Genomic DNA, 24,335 nt, shown 5'->3' on the forward strand with positions numbered 1-24,335 from the left:
TAATTGAAACATTATAGTCTACACCAAAAGGAGTTCTCAGTAACACTGCAAAAGTAATTTTTAAGGCAAAATTCACAATCAGAAGGTTATGACAATAACCTGTCTTAAAAACTCAACATCTTTGTTTTGCTAGTGCTTCTGTTAGTCCATTTCAGGCACTGGAAACAGAGTGTGTGATGAAACAGTGAGTGATGAAAAAAACCCCTGATGGTCCAACACAATATACCGCAGCCTTTCAAAAATATTAAACATTGAGCAGCTGGTACAGCAGGTCTTCTAAATGGTGTCTCCAAGAAACACCTTTTAGTCTTCCTGAAACTATCTAGCCATTTAAAGATTTATTTTTCTATTCCACTACAAGTAAGAGAGATCCCTATCCTGGAACTATTTATCCACATTACCAGGAACACAAGTACTACTGCTTTTAGACTAAATTTCTGCTAATACACAGATGTGTAGACTAAATTAGCTTCTTGGACTTTTCTGATTATCTACACTATGAACATTAAAAGTTGCTAATAGTGGGTTACTGCACTGAATCAAAACATCCATTTCTGAAAGACACAGCTGAAAAATGTCTAATTATCATTTCCAAATTCTCTAAACTTTTTGATCATTCAGTCAGCCGAATCCTTATTATAACCTATCACCTCTTACCATACACCCACAAAACAGAAGAAACACTTGTCAACAAAACACAGAACTGTTCTGTATTTAATTTTTAACATATCACACTGACTGATGTCAATCGAAAATATGGAGGCAACCAAATTTCTCTAGTATGTCAATTATCATAGAATCATTCTGGTCTTGACATACCAAATTGATAATTAGTTGAGTAAGTTTTATGTATTCTCAGCATCCCAGAGGTCTGATGTCACAATACGTGAACGAACCACTTTTCTTCTGAAATCTCATCTGACTAGGTTCCAATGACCACAGGGATTGTTACCAATGCCTCTGTATATCACTCTTTGCATCACTCTCCTTCACTCTGAAAGCTGTAATGCCTGGAATAAGTTATGTTGACACATTTATGGAGACGTTAATGCTAATATAAAATTTAGACTGTGCTTCCTGGTACTGCAGCCTTCTGCACTGCCACACTGTACAGGATCACACTACTTCATCCCATCAGCCCAGAAACCATACAGACTCTAACAGCCACTTGCTCATTCACCCTACTGAGACAGAAAACTTGCACTGACAGGCAGCTTAAATCTTTTTTAAGGTTTTGCCCTGAACTGATGAACAAGTGAAAGCAGTGATAGGACTGTATTCAAAACCATGGTAAGAAAAGGCTATTGCAGTGGATTTTCCTACAATATATAATTCACAACTCTGTTTCACCTAGAATTGCAATTAATTGTAGTGTTATTTAAATTGGTTATTCCTGAGATTTGAAAAATGAAGCAAGTAGGGCTTTTTTGTTCAAGAAGTATTAAACATACTGAAAACAAAAAGTGTGGAATAAATTTCCAAACTTCTTCAAAAGCTGTATTTTCTGTACAGAAGTCTATTTGTGATCGTCAAACTGAGCAAAACCAAATTAATTTAGAACCACTAGATACTACAGATGAGCACTAGTATTTGCACACATATATTTTTCTCATAAATGATTTGGTATTAATGTTAACAAGCTATTGATACCAGCATTTACAAAGAGCATGTGCAGCATACACATTATCAAACAATGGTACTAGCTTACATGATTCCCAAATGCTAAATATTTGCGTATCCTGCCCATTAGCAACACAGAAATTTATATGAATTACACAATTATGTAAACTATTTGGAACAAGTAGAGTGATTCAAGAAAACAGCAAAGGATACACTGCAAAAGCCAAGACAAGCAGACACCACACTACGCTGATATTCATTTCCTGTGAGGGCTTCACAATGCTGTAATAGGCTTCTGTCACCACATACACAACTGTAGCTGCAACAGTGAAATCCACCAACCACTGATACTCCGGAAAATAATGCAGTGCTGAAAAATAAAAATTTGTGAATGCTAAAGGTATGCTTTAACATACATACAATGGAGTAGCAACTAAAAAAAGTTTTCAGTTAAGTGAAGTCTAGGTACACCCAGATCAAGCAAGTGAAGTGTAACAGCAGTGAAAAAGCCACATATTCTTACTCAACAATGTAAACTTCACTCTTCACTTCTGTCATTCAATACTTGATTACTACTCACATTTAAAAGGCTACAAGATTTTACTATTTTATCACCTCAGTTTTATACATTAACATCCTAAATTGAAAAGGCATACGTAATGTAGATTTCACACTACAGACAGAAAACAGGTCAGTTCTTCAGCTGAGTCTAGCTGCAATTCCAGTTCAGAGTTTTTTCTGGCTTTCTGTTAAAGCTCATTGGCAATCATGTAATATACTACATATGATCACTTCTTTTTATTTAAAAAATCCCAACATCTAAGATACTGATGGCTTATTCTTCCAGATTTTGTTAAAACATCCTGTACAGCAATAGTCATTGGGTAAATTTCACTGTAAAAATTCTGGGGATCATATTGTGTTACATACAGGTTGGATGATATGAACAGAGAGCTCCCAGAGGTGCTGGAAACCACAAAGAACGATTTTTGACAGCAAAGTGTGGTCTGTCCCACACAAACACCTTCCCTACACCTTCACAATTTGAAAGTCAGAAAACATTACTGAACATTTGACTTGACTACAAGCTAACTGTTGGCAAGCACATGAAATTGGCCAAAGTTGGGTATTTCCAAGTCCTGTACTTATTTTGAAATAACAATCTGGTTAGATTCACCAGAAAAACCTGTATATATAACTTCTCAAAGACAGTTAAACCCTATCTTGTATCACTCAGGTAGACAATTAAATGCTACAATTTCAAGGAAATAGCACTGATTGAAACTTGGGAATGCTTTTTTTATTTACATAGTAGCTTCGAAAAATTCTGTGGTGTTAAAGAAACACTGTCTCCTACAATTTGAGAAGTCTCCTGCAGAGGACTATGCTTCCATTCTTTCTATATTTATCCAGAGAACACACTCATGTAAAAATGTAGATAGGAAGAAAATATGTATCACACTTACATACATATCCATACATGAATTTTCTGTAACAGAATGACTGATTATGATTAAGGAATCGAAAATCACCATTTAAAAAACAGCAAGTTCGAAAACACTTAATGTTGCGTATTTCTGTACTTGTGTCACTTTGCGTTTTTAAACATTTTACCTTAATGTTTCCAGTGTGTGGTTGAAAGGTCTAGGTTTCAATGCTACAGCACATTTCTTATTTTAGATAAGCAGAAACTATATGTTTTGACATCTGTCAATTGTTATTTTCTTGTATAAAGCTATAAACGCTACTTTGAATGGACTATGAAGTGATTCTTTTGGTGTTGTCTCACATTGCTATGGAAGTCTGATATAACAGTTGTGCTTTATCATAGAATCACAGAATCAACCAGGTTGGAAAAGACCTCTAAGATCAAGTCCAACCCTTGATCCCCTACCACTGTGGTTACTAGACCATGGCACTCAGTGCCACATCCACTCTCATCTTAAAAACCTCCAGAGATGGTGAATCCACCACCTCCCTGGGCAGCCCATTCCAATGTCTGATTACTCTCTCCGTAAAAAATTTCTTCCTAATATCCGACCGAAACACCCCCTGGCAGAGCTTAAGACTGTTATATTCATCCTTTTCCACAACACTTCTATTAAAATGCTACCCATGGAACATGAAAGGAGACTTAGTCTGAATATTTGCTTTCTCATTTATGATCAGTTTTACTCCTATTCATTAATTGTCTATAAAAGAGATATTTCACCATTAATTGCAAATAAACATTTCATAGAAACAATAAGTATATATCTGAAATATTACTGTTTGAATAGAGTTATTCTTACCAATAGTGTCCCTTTCTGTCACCGATTTTGTTTCCAGATGAAGATCAATATCTTTTGGAATGGTTAAGGGCTTGTTTTCAATATGACCATTATATTTTCTGTTAAAATAAAGAAATAAGTAGATAATACAAACAAGAGTATGACACAATAAACTTTTTCAATATATAATGACATTTCAAATTTAAGAAAAATGCAGATCACTTTTTTTTTCCCCAAATGCAAATATTTTTATATATCTGGCTTAAAGTAATATTTCAAGTTGAAATCTTGAGAAGCAGCCAGGTATGTCGATGGTTCCTAGCTTTATCTTGACAGATTTCAACATACTGCTGTGGTATGGGTTTAAATGGCTTCTATATGCTGCATCCTGAGCAAGTATTGGGTCAAGATCCAATGGCCAATATTTACTTCAGCCCATTGATTTTCGCTGTTCAGAGAGCTACAGGGTGTTCCCACAGTCAAAAAAAACAAACAAAAAAAAAAATCACAAAAAAAGCATCAGTCCCTCTTATCACAACAGGGTGCTTAGCAAGTACATCACACGATCTGGATTAACCTAGGTCCTTGAAAGATCCATCCTACCAGCCATCAGGCAAAGACAACTTCAAGACAGCTTTCTAATCTAAAAAGATGTGTATTTAAAACACAGAGTGCTTTTCATCTGGAGCTCTGAAACTCTGCCAACATCACGATCTTCACTACCCTGAAAATAAGTCATACTGGTAGACTTCAAATTGAAAAAACCCAGTATTCTTAAAAGAAAATTAACAAAGTTTGATGAAATTGGTCTGACAGATTACTATTACTAAGGTAAAATTTATCTCAACACTATTAAAAAAAAATCATTTAAGTAGATCAGAAAATGTTTTGTTAGATTAAAATATCAAACCCCAACTTAAAACCTTTAATTGGCTAGAAGGAAACAGCAAACTCTGCCACATTCTAGAATACCACCTCTGAAATTAGAAAAGGAGAGTCAGATTTTCCATAGAAAGACATAGAAAATTATTGGGTTATATATAAGCATTAAAAAGAAATTGAATCAATCTCAGCTCATATGTGAAATGACAATATATGCTGAAAGCATTAACAGAATAATAGAATTTTTCAAGTTATATTAATTCTTATTATCATCCAAACAATTTTAACAGACAAACTGTGGATAGGAATCTAAGGCATTACTCAAAAAACTCAGTTCCCTGCCCACAGCTGCACTCCTGATTATTTTCCTACTCCATGCACCCAGGAGTACCATCATCTTGAGTGAGAATCAGCATTTTGATGACTGAAGCTATTTCAGTTCAACAAAATTTGGTGTTCCTACACTGTAATTATCCCAAGGGACCCACAATCCAAGAGACACAGACAGAACACACCTGGGATCATTGGAAGCTTTAATTCAAAGTAACTGATAGCAGCTATGGACCTTTTCATTAGCCTAGGAATTTAATATAAACACAATTTATTCTGAAGTAGAAAATTTGCCTAATATTCAGGTGCTATTATAACCTACAGCAGAATATACTGACATATAATATGCACTGAATAAAATGGACTAGAAGTTCACACTACAGCTGTTTCTAAGGCTAATTTTCAAGCAAGTTCCTTGTGTCTCCTTTCATCATTTCTCTTTTAATTAGTTCAGATGGGCAAAGTATTTAAGGAGCAGATATTATATTTTTCAAGACTATGGGCTGGACAAAGCAGATTCTTTATCTTGAAAAGACATGGGGAGTATCAAATAGATGCATCCTTATTTCTCCTACACCATCTGTTTCACATCTCCTTGTTGAGATGATTCACAAGATGTGCATTCCATTCTATGCAACCTAAATCAGTACATCCAAACTGATCAACAGGAACATTTCCTACTTAACTATGGTTCTCCCTCAAGAACAGTCACTTCTTTAAAGGACACAGAGGTATTATTCACTAAAAAATAACCATATTATTCAGCTGTTAAAAAAAAGTAAAGCAAATATCATTTAAGCCTCCACATTATCGCTTTGGTTTCTTTGAAGTTTTATATCCCTGGTGATTAACATTCACCCTCGAACAAGCACCTACCACAACTATGGGAAAAAGACTGGCAAGGCTGAGGAAAGGCAATAAGAGCAAAGTACAATTATTACTTCACAGTGTGATTGTGTTTTTCTGTTTAAGGCTCCTATGAGTGAACATAAAGTTATAATTACATAACAAAGTTATTTTACACATAAATAAATATCACTGGTTAAATGGATTGCTACAAATTGTAATGCTATTCACAATTATTTTGCCTTAATTTGACACAGAAAATTGTTAGAAAAAATGAGTTTCTGAATTTTAAAGAATATTGCAAAAAAATTACTATTATATAGCTTTAATTTTACAAGGAACAACTTAACCCAGAGAGTGGTGGTGAATCGTGCTGCAGCCAGTTGGCAGCTGGTCACTAGTGGTGTCCCCCAGGGATCAGTGTTGGGGTCAGTCCTGTTCAATATCCTTATCAATGATCTGGACAAAGGGATCAAGTACCCCCTCAGTCAATTTGAAGATGACACCAAGTTGGGTGGAAGTGTTCATCCACTGGAGGGCAGGAAGGTTATGCAGAGGGATCTAGACAGGCTGGATCAATGAGCTGGTACCAAAGGTATGAGGTTCAACAAGGCCAGGTGCTGAGTCCTGCACTTGGGTCACAACAACCCAATGCTACGGGCTGGGGGAAGAGTGGCTGGAAAGTGGCCCATTGGAAAAAGATCCCGGAGGGCTGCTTGACAGAAGAGATGAACATGAGTCAACGTGTGCCCAGGTTGACTAAGGCCAAGGGTATCCTGGCCTGAATCAGCAATAGTGTGGCCAGCAGGACCAGGACAGTCATTGTCTTGCTGTATTCAGCACCAGTGAGGCCACACCTTGAGTACTGTGTCCAGTTCTGGGTCCTTCGATTCAGGAAAGACATTGAGATACTGGAGTGAATCCAGAGACAGGCAACAGAGCTGGGGAAGGATGTGGGGGTTATGTCTGATGAGGAGAGGTTGAGGGAACTGAGATTGTTTACCCTGGAGAAAAGCAGGCTCAGGGGTGACCTTATTGCTAGGTCACCAGCCAGGTGGGAGTTGGTCTCTTCTCCCAGGTAACCAGTGACTGGTCAAGAGGATGTACTCTCAAGCTCAGCCAGGGGAGGTTCAGGATGAACATCAGGAGGAATTTATTCACAGAACTGGAAAGGACTGCCCAGGGAGGTAGTGGACTAACCATCCCTGGAGGTGTTCAAGAAATGACTGGATGTGACACTTGGTACCATGGTCTAGTTTACAACGTGGTGATCAGTCAAAGGTTGTACTAGGTGAGTTCAGAGGTCTTTACCAACCTAAATGATTCTGTGATTCTGTGAATCACAGAAGCAAATAATGTTCCCAACCATGCATCTTAAGAGCTAGGAAACAGGGAAAAAAATCACATTACAATTAACAGATTATATGAGAAATGTGTAAATTAACTCAAGTTTTAAGATTTATTTGTAAGAGAGTTCATACTGGGATAGAAGAAACAGGGCTAAAAGAAACCTCCGGTGTTGCCAAAAGAAAGCCAGAGTGCGTTGGTTGTTTTAAACATAGCCAATTCAGAAATATCACATCAACAAGGCAAGCTCCACCACCTCAGATGTCTCGGCTCTTGACACAGCTGTATTTTTGTTCAGAAGTACATGTTCTTCTGTTCAGAACTTCATGTCTGAACACCAGAAATCTGTTTCCAGCTTAAGCTGACAGACAGCTATCCCACCTCCTCAGTTGCCTTTTTGATAGGTTGAACTAGCCCAGTTCTTTTAGACCCCTCTTGTAAGACACTTTCTGTTTCCTGGATGATCCTAGCAGCTCTGTTCACCTGTTCACATACAAAATTAATTTTTCTTTAACATGAGTGATCAGAACTGTACACAGTAATGCAGATAGAGTTCTACACTGGTGTCTCGTACAAGAGGATTAATATTACCCTCTCTCTTTATTAGAAACACCTCATGTAATACATCCTAGGAGCACATTTACCTTTTTCACAGCTGTGTAAGAGTGGCAGATCCTAATAATCTACGTTGAACTAATATACTCAAATCTTTCTTCCCTTGATTCAAGAGAAGAGGTTCAATTCTAAGATTTGCTTTCCTCAATTTTTATCTAAATAAATACATCCACTGAAAAAAAAAGCTTTGCCACCAAATTAGCAGTTTCACAGACCATTTTGTGAACTGGAAATTAACCAGTTCTGCACAACTTGGCAATGTTCAACCCTTTGTTAAACTGAAAGAATACATTTTGGTAAAGAACTGGGACAATTAATGCAAGTGGGGTAGTCATATGCAACTAGCAGTTTTTAACTCACACAAAGACAAAAGTTGGTTGGCAAAGTTATTACATAAACATGCCGAAAAAAAACAGAAGAGAGGGGAAGAAAAGCTTGAAACAAGTATTTACCTGTCTTTTTTGCTCTTCCCTCTTTGCTTCCCTGCAAGAATCCGTAGTTCTTCTTCAGTGGGATGTTGATACCACCGTAAACTGAAGAAAAAGAAAATTTTAAGTATAACAATACCTGTATTTGCAATTTAGAGTGGGGCTTTTAAAAACTGTGTGTCAGTGCAGATCTATATGCCTATCAAGACACCAGTCATTTGCCACTCCTAAGCAGGACACCCTTGTGTGCCAGTACCAATCGTGCCTGAACTGAACCACAGCTAAACTTCAGTTCTCTTCAGCGTGAGATGTTTATTTATGATTAGAAAGCTTTGACACTTTGTCATTCACATGAGAGCCCTTCAGTTCTCAAAACACCAAATTTTAAAGATATCACCAAATACAGGGCTTGTACAAGCAGAAAAGGTTCATTAGAATAACTATACCATTGAAATTACCCATCAGAACCATATTCTAAACAATTTTATAAAACATAATTATAACCTCAAAAACCTAGCAATTTTTCAGAATCTGAAATAGCTATTATCTAATAATCATTACCAGTCTTTTTCTTAAGCAGAGCAGATCGTAACATCAGCTCTCCTTTCCTAAAAGCCTCCTCACTGCTAGCTTCAAATCCTACTAGAAAAAGTGATATTAAAAAAATCACTAATTTACATGCAGTTGACCTACAAGTTTTTCCACTTTCACAAATCAATGCATCATCCATTGCTCATTCATTTAAAAGGGAAGAAGTGGGAAGGAAATTCTGAAGAAGAAAAATGGAGATGGTTAAGTGCTAAGATGGTATATTTTATTTAAATCTCTAAGTACATCAAAAACCTTAGTAGCTGAAACAAGGCCTTTTCCACATTCAGCAAGGGAAGATTATCGTCCACATGCAGGAAGGATGTCACTATGGTCTCCGCTCTCAAATGCTGAGGTAAAGGAGACCAGGTATTAACCGAAAAAGACTTGGGAAATGTATGTGGAAGTAGGAGGGCACTAACTGTCACCCATAGTGACATGGGTTTACACTGGTAACAGTTAGAGGTGATAATAGAATCCACAACCATCTGCTCATATTAAGTACACTGCACCAAGTAGGACCATTCAAATCTATGTTGGTGAATTAGAGATGATGTCACATCCAAGTTCAGTGAGATAGCAGGGCAAATTTCAAGCCACTTGATAACACTTGACTCCCAGCTCTGTTTTGGAAAGGCTTCCTTCAGCTTGGGATCTTTTCGAGAAAAGACCTCCAATACCAGTCAATAAAACATCAAATACTGCAAATTTCCCTTGAAGGAATTCACTGCCAGTTCCAAAACTGAAAATGGCAAATATTACAGACTTTGCACAAACACAGAGTTTTGGGGGGAGAAAAGAGGAGTTGACTTTTGTTCAGCGTTTTTTTTCAGTGTAACTAAGAGTGAATGTTGTTTAATTAACTTATTTTCATCATGTGTAGTCCCAGCTGAAAAATCTGTGGTTTGTAAACTTTGCTGCAAAAGAGACTTTGTTAAGACTGAGACACACAGAAACTAGAGAAACAACCTTTTCATCGAAGAAGACAAACTACACTGGAGATGCTGACTTCTTCCTATCTTTCACATGACCCAAAGAAAGTGTGAGAAAGCAGAGAAATATTCTTCTGCTTTGTCATTCACAATCTCCCGGATCTGAATTTGGCATGCTGAGATTACCATAAGTAGTTCTGTAACGATGAAAGCTACCTACGCTGTGAAGAAGTTTTTTGAAATCTTTCCTGCACAGAGAAATAGTACCTAATGCAGCAGAACAGACAAAATTCTTGTTCTGTGTAGTATGCTAACCCGAATCAAATACTTAAGTTACAATTTGCTCCTAATACAGAATATTATGTTGCAAGTGATACCTAATTACAGTAGGATACAAGAGTTTGGGGATTTTTCAGTTCATAAACCCTATACACTTAGCATTTAAAATCTTAAAACCAAGAGATCTGAACCAACGTTTTCATAAAGAGGGAGATAATAAAAAAGTAATTTGTATCAGTTTTAGCTTACATATGCTTAAATCTGAAATCCCACAACTGTGGTTTTGACAAATCCAAGTTAGTTTGAATAGCAACAGCCACACAGATATGCCCCAGTTAATCTGAATGAAGATCATTAATGAATGCACAACAAAACATCCATTTTCTCCTGTCTTCCTGAAGTGGCCTGAAAACAGAACTGAAACAGCTGAGCAACTTAAAAGCAACATTTTGGTAGAGCAAGTTTTATTAGTTAAAAATGCAAAGGCATATGCAGATACTTAGGCTGCCAATTCTTCCAATAAGTATATTTAAATTCCATTCAAGCTCTGAAAATAGCATTGATTGAAAAAGTTTGTATTTCTTTACAAATTTAAGTAAATAGCTTTTTGACAGTCAATGATGTAAGTATCTTATGTCTGTCTATTCTAACAATTCTTTTAAATTTTGAAATGTCCGTGCTTCCTTTTAATGGACTTTGCTTGTACACATACAGGCATCTTGAAATCAATTGGTCACTTAAGTGTTTCCATCTTGTCTGGTAACACGTTTATCCTCCCTCCCATTTGGCAAGGACTATCTATAGACATTTCAGTCCATCTTGCTTAGGAAAGCCTGCCAACCCTTTGGAAGCAAGATATTTAGTTCAAATCACTTAAAAACCACTGTTGGGAACCAAAGATGAGTTGGAGTCTATTGACAAAGGAAAGGAGGAGCAGGTGGTAACTTTTCCTAGGCCAGCTGGACTGCTTAGGAGTGTGCCTATTTGTACCTGTACATTTTTGTGTATAAAACGCCCTACCACCCCACCTGCCCAGGTCTGCCAAACCAAATACCACTGGCAAAAAGACAAAACTAAAGAAAAATAGGTTAAAAATAATAGATAGTTTCTCAACTAAACCATCAAAATAACTGATTTTCTTTCTGCCATTACGACTCAGATTCTTGTTGTCGCAAAGCTTCTAACTTGTTTTCATTTCTGGTACACAGAATTATTTCTGACTCTTCATACAATTCCTGTATTCAGGGGATTATTCATAGTGCCTGAAATTACAATGCACTAAAATAAGTTACCAGGTAAATAAAAGAACGCTGAAAAGCAACCATGAGATTTCCAGGCTACTAACATAGTAAAGGCAATAACAGGACTCCCACTGACTTCAGTAGGAGCAGAATTACCTAAGCACAAGTGCTGAAATCTTGCTTCATGTATTTATCAATCTGCAGTTGTGCAAAGATAAATGGAGAAAAGGATTAGGAAAAAATATTTGAACAGCAAACCTCTCCCTATCATTGGCACATGCCTTAGAACAAGGATACAGAGAGTGAAAACTTCGGAAGAATGAAGATCACAGACATAATATTGAGCAATTCTTTTAAAAGAGCAATTAGATAGTTAAATTTTGAAATAAAAGTCTAAATAGGACATAAAAAGTATAACATGCCCTCTGGTGATAAAAAACACTCTAGTAGTAATACACTTGAAAAGCAAATGGTAGGTAGTTTCATATTCATTAATGTAATATTCTTTTTAGGGCACAAAAAAGGTGATCATCACCCTGCAGATGTGATCAACAATGAAACTTCATTAAGAGTATGATTCCTGTTAGTGTTATTCACCTAACAACTACTGTTTTCTGCTATACATAATACACCTCTAAACAAGTGTTTACAGTCAATTCTCATTAGCAACTTGCTGGGTGATGAAATGTGGAAAATGAAAAAGAAACAAGATGGTAATTATGAGATGTAGAATCAAAAAAGGTAATGGAAAAAAGGCAATGGAAAATTATACAAGACTCATTAATACTCTTATGGAGTATATTATTATTCAAGGGATACTCCTTGAATACTACGCGTATTCTCAAAATTTTAACAATTACAAAAGACAGCACTCTACCTTCTAATCTAAGTAATTATTTTTCTTACCAAATGAAAAAAACAGTGTCTACGATTCCTTTTAATATTTAGTATACTGATTTATATTCAAAACAGCTGTTGTTTTTCATTGTTATTATGGATACAGACACACAGGGAGTGCTCCCCCTGCAACTCACTATGTCTATTTGATCTATTGTTACAAGGAAGTAGTATATTGAATTTATGCTAATCCTGTCCTATGAAGTATTAAAAAACCAGAATTTTTAACAAATACCTAAGTACTGTTTATATGAAAAGCTAATCAGGAGGTGGATTAACAACACCACAGAGGTAGTGCAGAGGAAAAAAAATCCTTCCATTCTTCAGCATCTTGTATTCAGTTTAGCTTTTTAATATTAAAGGATGTACCTTGTAGCTTTAATATAAGAATTGAAGAACAATTAACTTAATGACTGATACCATTAGTAGCAACAAACAATTCTGTTCTTTTACAGCAACACTGTCCTGTTGTTTTACCTTGAGCCTGCAAATCAGGTGGCACAATGCTACAGTATTAAGAACAGCTGTCAATTACCTTTCAAGAATTACTGTTGCTACTCTAATGCATAACTGCATTGTCATAGTCACACATTGTATAGCAACTGTTTCTTATCTTACCTGCCACTACAGAGAAGCCAACGAGCAAGAGAATAGTGAGGTATGATCTTCTGTATGACACTAGCCATTACCATGGTAACCACCAGCTGTACACCTATCACACTCTGTAGAGAAATAAGTTAATAAGTCAGTATGTGTTTTAGAAAAGTCATAAAGTATCTTAAAAAAAAAAACAACGCTCTGTTTGATGGGTTAATTTTTTGGTTAACTTTAAACTGGAAAGGAACAGAGGGCAGGATACAGTAGCAGTTTTCAAAATAAAAAATCCCCTGAAACTTGCTACAACCACTTACATGTTTCATCAGAGGGAAAATGCATTCCCAGGTCACCATGGCAGTAATATATGTCCCCTGCTTCACATACTGAAAGGCCACCCATAGACATGGCATTTCACAAGACATCATGCCTTAAACCTACATCCCTGATTACAAATTTGGGGTTTGTGATCTCTTCAGCTCTGACACAATTAAACAGTTGACATCACAAACCCCTGGAGTTAACAATACCTTCAAAATTAACAACATCCACGCTGTGAAATTGCAGTCTTTGATTAGTGTAGAGCATTTGCCCCACACTGAACTCTAGGCAGAGGTGGGGAAAGAAGGGCACATAGGAATCAGCATAGTTTCAACATCCAATTCTTGAAAACCATTTGGCACTTCAGTAGTGTCAGCAGCCACCTCATTCCCAGTCACTCAGCAAGCTTTAATTCTGACTGTTTGTTGTTGTTTTCACAATTTTTTTTAATGCCATGGCAGACTTCCATGCATCCCTACTGTTCTCTCAGTAGAGACTAAGTCCCACTCCTCTGTTTCCCAGCCCATGCCCACTGAAGGGCTTGCATCCATCCATGGTGGCACTGTACTGCCTATCCTATCACATCTTTGTTATCCAAATGAAATCATAGCTCTGCAACTTCATACAGCCCCCTACTTCCCCATTTTTCCCCATGCTGCATGCATCAATGTACTGGCAGGTCAAAGATGCTCATTTCCCTGAAGAGGTCTGAGAGCTTCTCCCTTATAATGTTGGCCTCATCGTATATACAGGTATTTCCTATTTGTATTTACCTACATGTGTGAGTTCCTTTCTCCTGTAATTAGTTGTTTTTAAGGACTCCTCTCAACATAACCTTGCATCCTTTGCTTACCAGCTCAGTCCATCACTTTTTCCTCTTGATTTCTGAGTCATCACCTCCTTCCTCTCTCAGTCCTAGTCTAAAGCTGCCCATACCAGTTTGGCCAGACTGTTGGTAAAGATGCTTTTGCCCCACTTGGCCAGGAGGATGCTGCCCCTCCCCAGCTGTCCTTGCACCTCAGAGAGGGTCCCATGGTCATACAAGCCAAGTTCCTGCTATGCAACAAGCTGTTAACCTACAACTCCTCGCCAACCTTCCCCTTCCCTACCAACAATATCTTCTTTGGTCTTAAATATTGCACTAAGGAAAGTTCTTACCTTCCTTCAATGCTGTTTCTTTCCCCCCCCTTAAATAACTCAGAAATTGTGTCAATACTGCGTAGATGAAATGTTTTTGCATGATGTGCAGTATCATCCTTAAGCTAACATGATAGAGGGAGATTAAGATAGCCTAAATTATCTTGCAGTATTTGTAAACATTTTCAATATATTACCACACATCTCATAACAAAGTGCCAAAAGTCAGTTAGAAGTACTTGTTACCTTTTTACACTTTGAAATAACACCTTTGGAGAGGTTCAAATCCCTTTAGTGCTCAAGCCCCTCCTTGCCTCCTCCCTCCTTGGAATTTCTATTGCTCCTACACATTGGTGCCATCAATTCCCTGAGGTATGTCAAAAATTAAGAACTTGCTTTTGTTTATGCTCTATGTCACCGAGATCAGGGATCAAGATCGGGACTGAGAGGTGCATGTATTACTACTCTACCTTTATTAAGGATTGTGCATAGTTCCATGCACAGATTACTCAAACCAATTCCCTGGCTAATTTCCCTTCCAGTGAAAGGAAGTGTTGCTAAAACAAGGTGCCTGCATAATATATTTGATTTTTAAATTACTAACTTGTTAAGGAAGTATATACTCTCTAATTTGTGTACAAAACAAACCACGCATTTTAAAAATCAAGTGTTTATTCTGACCACCTCACACTAAGCCTGACCACTGCCACCCAATGTAAGAGAGAAACCACTGCCCGTTTATGCCGCCTGCCCACTAAGACATGATCCTCAGAATTCACTCTCTCAGCGTGTCTCTTCAATTACTCCTAGAGGTTCCTATCAGTAAAGGAAAGAAAATGCCTTTTCAACTCAAGATGACAGGAGGTAAAATTATACAAATCAAGGCAGTTATTTTATACAGGGCAGCAGGACCACTACCTGAGCTAAAACACTTACAAATCAACAGACTACTTAAAAGTTCACCAACAGAAACTCATTTCCTTACTCAAGCGAAGGCTGCAAGTTGTTAACAGAACCCATTAGGAACAATTTGTCTTAAACCACCGAATGTCTCCTGTATCCTCTCTACCCCCTTCCAGCAGAAATTCACAGTGCTAATTCCCATAGAGGTTTTTGCTGCATTCATTAAAAACAGAAATACCTACAAACATTTCAGTATACAAACGAAAACAACTCAGCAAGTTTTAAGCCACAGGAAAAAAAAAACCAACCAAATCCCAAAGATATCACTAATCTTAACTTTAAATCTGACTTTGTGGTGGAAATATCTTTCTCGTATTTTCCTACACTTACTTTCCTACAGTTAAAAAATGGATATATGAGGTCACTTGACACAGGCATTTTCCCTTGATTCCTGAAGGTTAGTAAACAACCACAAGTAATACGTTAATAGTATAAAGCTGCGACAAGAAATTTAAAAAAGTCCACTGCATTAATCTTCCTGCAATCTGCCAAGAACACATGGCACAGGAATACAGTAGGTGATGTGGTCAACACACTATGTGCACAGCACAGCTTTTTGCCAACTCTACCCTTTTGCCTGGATGTGGTTACACTCCGCTTGTGTGTTTTATTAACACACATCAGAAATACGTGTCACATCCTAAATCACCCCATATTATGACACTAGAACACATCTTTCCCCCCTCTCCCGAAACACAGTTCAGGCTCTGTCTACATCCAGCCTCCCACATATTTCTAAGTCTTCACTTTACCACTAATACCAGTTTAAATTTAAAACCACTCATTTCAGGAACATGAATGAAAATCGGGTGTTGGTTCCCATCAATATCTGGCATCCTCTATTTGCACACTCTAAATTAGAGGACAGAGTTTAGATTTTAGTCATAAATCCACAACTTTAAAAATCAAGAGTATAAAAAATAAAGTATGACGTTTTTGAGAGAGATAATGCACAAGGGCAAAGCCCACATCATATGGGGGTTTTGAGGGCCTCCAGTGAACAAAACCTGGAACCCATCACCTGACCTGTGATAACATAATTAAGCAAAAAATCACTGACCATGCTGACCCAAAACTCATAGAAGCACTACTCACCTGTTAAGAGATGAGGAACTGCTGCTGCACAGACTAAATAAAATGTCTGCAGATACAGAACAGTTTGTGAAAAATCATGTTAACTGAACTCATTTCATAAGGCCTTCGGTGCATTGATTCCACACATATCCATGTCCCTATCATGCCTCAGCTTTGCAGCACGGAATTCGAAATCCAAGCTCAAGACTCTAGAGAGAGAGGTCAGTATTCCATTGGTCAGAGACATTTCTGTCAATCTCTAATGCTGGGAAGCACTGGGACCAAAGAAAGAGGACTATGTAACATGGTAAGTCAGTTTCTCTGCGAAACATAAGCTGGAAAGAAACCTCCTGGCCAAAAACGAGACTGAAATAGTACAGCCAAACAGCGACAACACTGTCAAATAAACTGCAGTCTAGCTTTGTTTCTGTCATAGAAGGCCTTTGGTTAGAGGTGTCTCAGAAGCCTGGAGCATTGTGCTCTCATCCAGATCCTTCAGTAAGTATGGCAGTCTGACCTTTGCTTGCCTAACACAGCATACTTCACATGAAAGCTTTAAATCATAACAGAGAACACATAAGTGGTCCACAAGAGCAGTATTAGCAGTTACATTAAAGGAAAGCTGGCCAGATTTCTTAAAATTGGGGAATAAAAAGATGACATGTCCAAAAGGCAACAGCACAAGGTTGAATAAAGTACAACCTAAACCTTCACAGTCTTATATTACATACCTGGTGACACAGTTGCCGATAGTGAGGAGAACAAAAACTAAGAATAAGCAATTAAGATAGAGTTACAATACTCCTATCTACAAGTTAAGTGTACTTATAAAACACCAACAGCTATCTCAGAGCAATGAAAGAAAGAAAAACCAACAAAATTAAAAGTACTTCTGCCTAAAGGACATTTTTCTTTTCATCATTAATTGACTTACAGAACATGAAGCACAAAGTTAGCCAAGGCTGTTTTATCCAAAGACACCACTCCAGTCTCCTCATTTTGACCTTGCCCAAGGTCATTCTTCCTTATCTGTAGTAACAGGTTTTTCCATCTTTCTTTTCCTTACCACATATGTATATATTACAAATAATTCAAACACCTTGCTTTACACAGGACTTTGAAACTACCTGTTCTCTGACAATAACCACCTCCTCCACTGCAAGACGAGGATCTTGAGCTGAAGCCAACTACTGTGTGTACCAGGACTGCAGCAGGGATACAACTGCATGCCTGAAAAAACAGCTGGTAGAACTTAGTCTACAATTTCACCTTCAGAAATGTAATGCAAGCTGCTTCCTTTCTGAAGTGGCAAGTCTTGTAAAAACAAGATTTTTACACAACTGCACTGGAGTATTCTACAGATGTTAACTCAGGGCATAAATCTCTTTCAATGGCAGCATGCAAACATGCTAACAAGGCTGTGAATTTCCAGGCAAGAAATGGAAAAGGTATTGTATAAGTGGTGACCAGCAAGATCCCTAAGAGAATATAACAAACACTTTTATCTCCTGCAATTCCAAATGTGCAATGGTATTTGTGGAGCCTGAAAGCTAAATTGGTATAAACTTTTCAAAATCCCATTTAATAGCTGACACATTATTGCTTTTGCTATTAAATGACACTTTTCCATAGGTCAATTTTCCCCCACATGCAAATTTTTCTCTGTATGTATATGCCCATGCTCAAGCTGCAGCTTGCAAAAGCATGACAGTGTTCTTCTAAAACATAAGTGCAATTCAGAATCGTTTCCTAAACAGTAGAAAATATTATATGGGATGGCCAAAGAAAACTGAGCTTGCTGTGCAGCATCTTAAAATGAATGCTTCTTGTGGAAAAGACCACTTTCAGAAAAGACCTGTAGTCAGAATGATAGTCAGCAATCTGAGGCAGTTCAAATCTTACTATATGTAAAAATCAGACATTCATAAAGTTAATCTTGGGAAAGATATCTATGCCAAGAGACCACTTCAAAGTTCAGATTTTTACTTTTTTTTTTTCTTTTCTCATGACCAAGTTTTCCCTGAATCAGAATTTTCATGCACCTACCACTGTTTACAAGACAGCAGAGATGAACAAAAGATCCATGAAGTGGCATGATGAATATACAAGAAGTTCAAGACCCAACCACTCACCTCCACGGGTCTTTCCCACTCAAGGGTCTCTGAGCAGTGTCTTTCCACATATTCAAAAGACAGACAATAAACTTGCATTTTACCTGACAGTCTTTTGTCTTTTTCTACTGAGGCTCTCTAAGCACAAAGATTACAGAACTAGTCATCATTAGGCAAATCAAGTTATTGCTACAGAAATTCCATGGCTGGAACAAGGGCATTTATAAAAAGACACATTTATCTTTATTACTGAAGAGGCCAATATTGAATATTTGTTGTACTGAACGTAAGTAGATATGCAATGTATTATTAGATTACAAGTAAAACTAGTTCAGAGAACTGATCTACTACACAGGAAAAAACAAGGTTATACTCCACTATTACTATTCAAATACTTTTTTACCAAAAAAGTAGTTGGGGAAGTTTACCAATACTTCCCCAACGACCACAAGTAGGAACTATGGAAGCTCCCACTCTCTAGAACACTTGCTTTTTAAAGAGCAGGTTCTGCCATTAAAGGAATAATTCCAAGCATAAAAAGCGAAAAGACTTTGATGCCTCTGCTGAACAGTCTAAAACACTGTGGTCTTGCACAGTATTAAGACACTTGTGCAGAGTGTAAAGTCATGGCCTAACTGGCACTGCAACTGCATAGATGAGTCTTGGCAGTCCCAGCTTGGCAGATCTTGATTTTTAAGACTTGATTTAAAAGCCTCCTGGTGCAAAAGAAACTGATGAACATTTCATTCTCCTGTTGCTTTGGAACTAGAGAATGCAGCTTCCAAACACTGTAAAAGTAGACAACCATCTTTTCACTTTGCTGACGTCATGGAACCACGCACAAAGATTATTTGTCCACACTGCCAGCAAAGGAAACTAGACTTGATCTTTCAATCTCATCAGGCAGCACAAGCAACCACTCAATTTATTTAATTAAGGACCTACACTGAGAGGAAAAGCTCACAATTTTCAAAAAGTAGCTTCCAATATGGATATTGGCCACAGCACCCATGGAATCCTATAAATGAGTATTTCACAACCTTTTGATTAAATATTCTAACCCCCAAAAAAAAAAAAAAGGGAAGAAAAATACTTCATAAGGAAAAGAAATACATTTCCTTTCATAAGCCTTTCATAATATACACTATTGAAAAGAGCTTTAATAGAATCATGTGATTAAATCTGTAAATATGAGAACAGTTAAAAGGCAATTTTATTAAAAATGTAACTGTAAAGTGCATTTCTTAGCAATCTGCTTCAACAAACAGACACTTCTGCCATATTTAAAATGACATTGAAACTTAGAATCATATAGTTATATGGAAGAAAAATATAATATAATAGATATAAAATACATAAAATATACTCTATATTATATGTGCAATGGCACATACAAAATACGTTTTTATACCTGCACCCACATATCCTTGCTCCTTTTATCTATAAGTACATTAAAAGCTGAGCGGATCAACTCCAGTGTTTTCAATGGTAACTAAGACCTAAATACAAAATTCAGCATCTTTATTTATTTGATATTTATTATTTAGCCTCCTCTATTTAAGCGACGTATATCCAACAAGTTTATACCATTAACAATTACACCAGTCAAACTTTGTTCTTCCCCTCCAACACGACAAGGTCATTTATTGTGCATTATGTTCAGAGTAATAAATTCTGGCTGTGCTGAAATACCTGTTGTGAAAAGTAATTTAAAGCGGGATTCTTTTTTCTTTAGGTCCCTTCCAACTCAAACCACTCCTGGACTGTGTGACACTGCCATGCTGCCACAGCACACACTGTGACACAGCCCAGGGCACTGAAAATGAACTGGCATTAATGAACAACAAAGGTTTCTACATATATCCAAGACCACTTACACACCCTATTTATAGTGAGTTTACAGAAGATGTGAGTAAACAGTCAGAATCAAAGAATCGTCATGGTTGGAAGAGACCTTTGAGATCAAGTCTAACGTCAGCCCAGTGCTGCCAGTACAATCACTAAGCCACCGAACCACATCACCCAGCGCCAGATCCAGACACCTCCTAACCACCTCCCGGGGCAGCCTATTCGAATATCCGACTACCCTGACAGTGAAAATTTAATATCTAATCTGAACCTCCCGTCTCAGCTGCAGGCCATTCCCTCCGGTCCCCTCACTGCAGACACGACAGGAGAGACCGGCTCCCACCTCACCACAGCCTCCGTCCGGGGACCTGAGGAGGGCGATGAGGGCTCCGGGTATTTATGGTCAGACATCCCAACCCTGTCACAGAGCCCAGAGCACGGTGCCTCATCTCCTTCCCCGCGGAAAAGCGGCACAGAGGGACCGAACCCCCGGGCAGTGCAAAGGTGCCGGCGTGAGGTCGCGGCGAAGTACAGCCAGCACGATCATTCCCTTAATGAGAGCTAATGAAGAGATCCATTCGGCGGCCTCGGCCCTCCCACAGCCGGGGCCGGGCCCTGCGGAAGCGTGGCCCCGCGCCCCAGGCCGCGAGCAGAGCCTCTCCCCACTGTCCCCTGGCCCCGCTCCCCGCGCTCACCATGGTGCTGGTGCCGGTGCCGGTGCCCGAGCCCGCGCCGGCCCCGCCCGGCCCCGCTCCCGGCACATAAATCCCCCGCCCGCCGCTCCCGCCCGCACCGCGCCGAGGTCACGCTGCGGCCCCTCCGCTGCCAGGCCCGCCTGGGCTGCCCGAAGAGCTGCCTGCGCGGGCGGGGCCGCACCGCGCTGACACCGCGTCTCGGCGACACCGCCGCCCCCGCCGCTCCGTGCCTAAGGGATGGGGAGAAGCAGGGAGAGCGAAGGCGCCCGCCAGGGAGCACCCTCCGCGGGCCGCTCGGCGCCAGCCCTGTCAGGCACAGCCGTGGGCAGACGGCTCGGGCAGGGCGCCGGCGCGACCTCGGCCACGTGACGCGAGTGGTCGCCCGGAGCGTGAATTCCCCCGCTACGTCCCGGGTACCACCGGTGCCACTGGGAAGGGAGCGAGGGAGGGGTGATGTGTGGGGGACGGCAGCGCTAAGGGAACGGGCCGAGGGAGGGGAAAGGGCAGGGAGAGCGGCGGCTCTGTAGTGCATGCGCAGAGGTCACTGAGCGCTCCCCGTGCCGGCGGTGCCGCCGCGCATGCGCAGCGGTGCGCGGTGAGGGCGGAAGCAACGCCGGCCCCGTCCGGCCCCGACATGGCGGGGGGTTCGTGGGCGTCGCAGGCGGTGCTGAGGGAGCGGGGCGGGGCCTCGGGGAAGTGCCTCGTGTATCCGCCTTGGAGTGGAACGACGGGGGTAGAACGGTGCTCGGCTTTCCGTCCCAGCTCCGCTGGTCGCCTAGGTCTGCCCTGAGGGACGCGACTGGATAGCCGGTCCCAGAGGAGTGCTGGGAAACAGCCGCGTCTCTCAAGTGGAATAATAAAACGGCTCTCTCGTAAACCGTAGCACTTCAAATGCGCCACTGCGGTCTGTCAGCTGTGATCTGGAAACTGAAGCATTCTGGTTGAATGGATAAATGGTATTTCTGTAGAAAATACCTACATCTGGTGGTGTTTTGACAAGCTTTGCCTACCTTTTGAGAAACCCAGGAGAGCGATTTATAGAATCAAAGCATGATTTTGGTCCACAACTTTGAGGATCATTTTGTTCCAACTCCCCTGCTATGGACAGGGACACCTTCCACTAGACTGTGCTCAGAGCCCCGTCCAACCTGGCCCTGAACACTTCTAGGGATGGGGCATCCACAGCTTCTCTGGGCAACCTGTGGCTGTGTGTCATCACCCTCACAGTAAAGCATTTCTTCCTAACATCTAATCTAAACTCTTTTAGTTTAAACCCCGGACACACGTGGCTTTCTGGCCTCCAAATGCACGTTGTAGGCTCCTGTTCAGTTTTCCATCCACCTTCCCTGCAAGGCTGCTCAGAGTGAATCCAAATCTCACTCTGCACACAAACCACTAGGAAAAGATAATTCTGTTACATTGTAACAACTGTCATGAAGATCTATAAACTCTGTCATTCTGACATTTTTAATTGTTAATTTGAAATATGTGGCAGCTGAAAGAAAAACTCAACAAAACCCACGCAACATCATAGTTATAAAACAGTAGAGCAAACAGACTTCAAAGGAAATCCTCTCAGATACCAGAGATTATAGTACCAAAGACAAAGAGAAGATGATTTTGACTTATTCAAACCCTTTAATTTTAGTCAACAAGTCTTTGTCTTCTCTATGAATGCTAATTTGGTGGCATTTGTGGCAAATGTAGCATGGTAGAGAAGAGCACTGTCAAGAAAATAACAAATTCTAAAGGCATTTGCTTTACACCATGAGTTCCCGGCAGATAGAATATTAAAGAAAATTAGGAGGTTCTTAAAAAAGCAATGTTAAAACTGAAAAGCATCGATCTTGATGTAGAAATGGTAAGAGATGAGATGCATTTGGAGAGCAACTGATTTGAGACACATTTTACACTTTTGGGTGTAAGAATCTCAAAAGTATGTCTTCTAAAGGAAATTCTTACCTGTGGAATTCTTTGCATAAGATTTCATCACTGATGTGGATTTGGTGGCATTTTGTGAAAAATAAACAATCAAAATTGCTAATGAGCAGAGCTATTTCATTAACCTAAACAAGAATTACCAATTGGTCAGCTTGAACTCCAGCAATCATGAGTTTAGAGACCTAGTATTTTAATTGCAGTGTTGCTTAAATGTTGCTTAAATAAACAATATGCACACAAAACAAGGCCAAAGCTCCTGTAACCACTATACAAAAATGGATTTTTTTTAATGGATTTATAGGAGTTGAGTGGAGCCTTTCAAGCAGCAAGCTAAAGAAGATTGTCCCATGTGCTACTGTCACAAACACCATCTCACCTGTGAAGTCATTCCCCTGAGCCCTGTTGTCTCACATAGCGGGCAAGTTTTAAGAAATCCCTTAGATCAGATGTATCTTTGCTGCCTGTGACACCTGGATGCAAGGCTGGCTTAAGCTGGGCACATGTGCCTCATTCTTCAGAAAACAGGCAAAAGCTCCTCAAAAATACATTTCTAGAGTATTATGACTACGAAGGCAATGGGTTCATTTTTATGTGCATGGGTATGTGTCTGTGCTTAATAAGTTGCCTTGTGGAATCCAGGTCTGGCCTGGGTTTTCTAGATCTTAATCCCCGCACCCAGCTTCTCTGTTGTATTTTAATATTATGACCAAACTATTTTAACTATGTACAAAAGTATGTATTTATTATATATTGGTTCACACAACTGTGCCATGCAGGTGCACATATATATGTCTGTATGTGTAGAAAACCCATGTTGTCTAAAATGTGTTCTTTAAAATGGTACACAACATACAACAGAGTAATCAAACCAAATTTGCCACTGCCAAAACTAGGCACTCTTCATTTTATCAACTGTGTGTCACTTCTGAAGTGGTTACTGTTCTGTTCAATTAACACAATTAACCCAATTGGAAATGTGCTTTCTGGTAGTGAGCGCACTTTTTTTCCCTAAAATATCAAGCTACTGAGCAGCAAGTGCCTTCTTGCTGAGCAGTTCAGTAGTGCTAGAAAGGCCTGTGGTGTGTTGTGACTTCATTTAAGCACTATGTGTTAAAAGAATTTAAAAATAGGTGGCTCAGACAGTAGTATTTCCTTTTAAAAAGCACTCAGTGGTTTTGATGTTTTTTTCTCTCTGCTGTACCTTAAGGCTTCATCTACATTGTTTGAATATACACTGAAGTACTTGAAAAATGAAGCCATAACAGCATCATCAAAATGTGGGTATATCAGCAATGGGCCAGTACATGCTGCAGTATCCCAGAATGGCATTCATGTGCCAAAAATTTTTGTCACGAGTGATCGGGCTGCAAACTGGC

The 24,335-nt window shown here is 39.3% G+C and overlaps 1 protein-coding gene across 5 annotated transcripts in view; it reads right to left on the reverse strand.

Moving 5' to 3' along the window:
• Positions 1 to 21,066, reverse strand: part of TMEM161B (transmembrane protein 161B) — a 35,325-nt gene extending 14,259 nt beyond the window's left edge. For 2 of the 5 annotated variants that reach the window (XM_032674967.1, XM_032674963.1), the window contains exons 1-6: positions 18,641 to 20,530; positions 18,497 to 18,588; positions 12,894 to 12,997; positions 8,363 to 8,443; positions 3,912 to 4,009; positions 1,834 to 1,990 (exon numbers count right to left, since the gene is read on the reverse strand). In XM_032674967.1, the coding sequence (XP_032530858.1) occupies positions 1,834 to 1,990; positions 3,912 to 4,009; positions 8,363 to 8,443; positions 12,894 to 12,997; positions 18,497 to 18,574 (518 nt within the window). In that variant the 5' untranslated portion in view covers positions 18,575 to 18,588; positions 18,641 to 20,530. The other 3 variants (XM_032674965.1, XM_032674964.1, XM_032674966.1) reach the window with 3 other exon arrangements.
• Between the last annotated feature and the right edge of the window lie 3,269 nt (positions 21,067 to 24,335).

The sequence above is a fragment of the Chiroxiphia lanceolata genome, chromosome Z, assembly GCF_009829145.1.
Source record: "Chiroxiphia lanceolata isolate bChiLan1 chromosome Z, bChiLan1.pri, whole genome shotgun sequence".
Taxonomy (NCBI): Eukaryota; Metazoa; Chordata; class Aves; order Passeriformes; family Pipridae; genus Chiroxiphia; species Chiroxiphia lanceolata.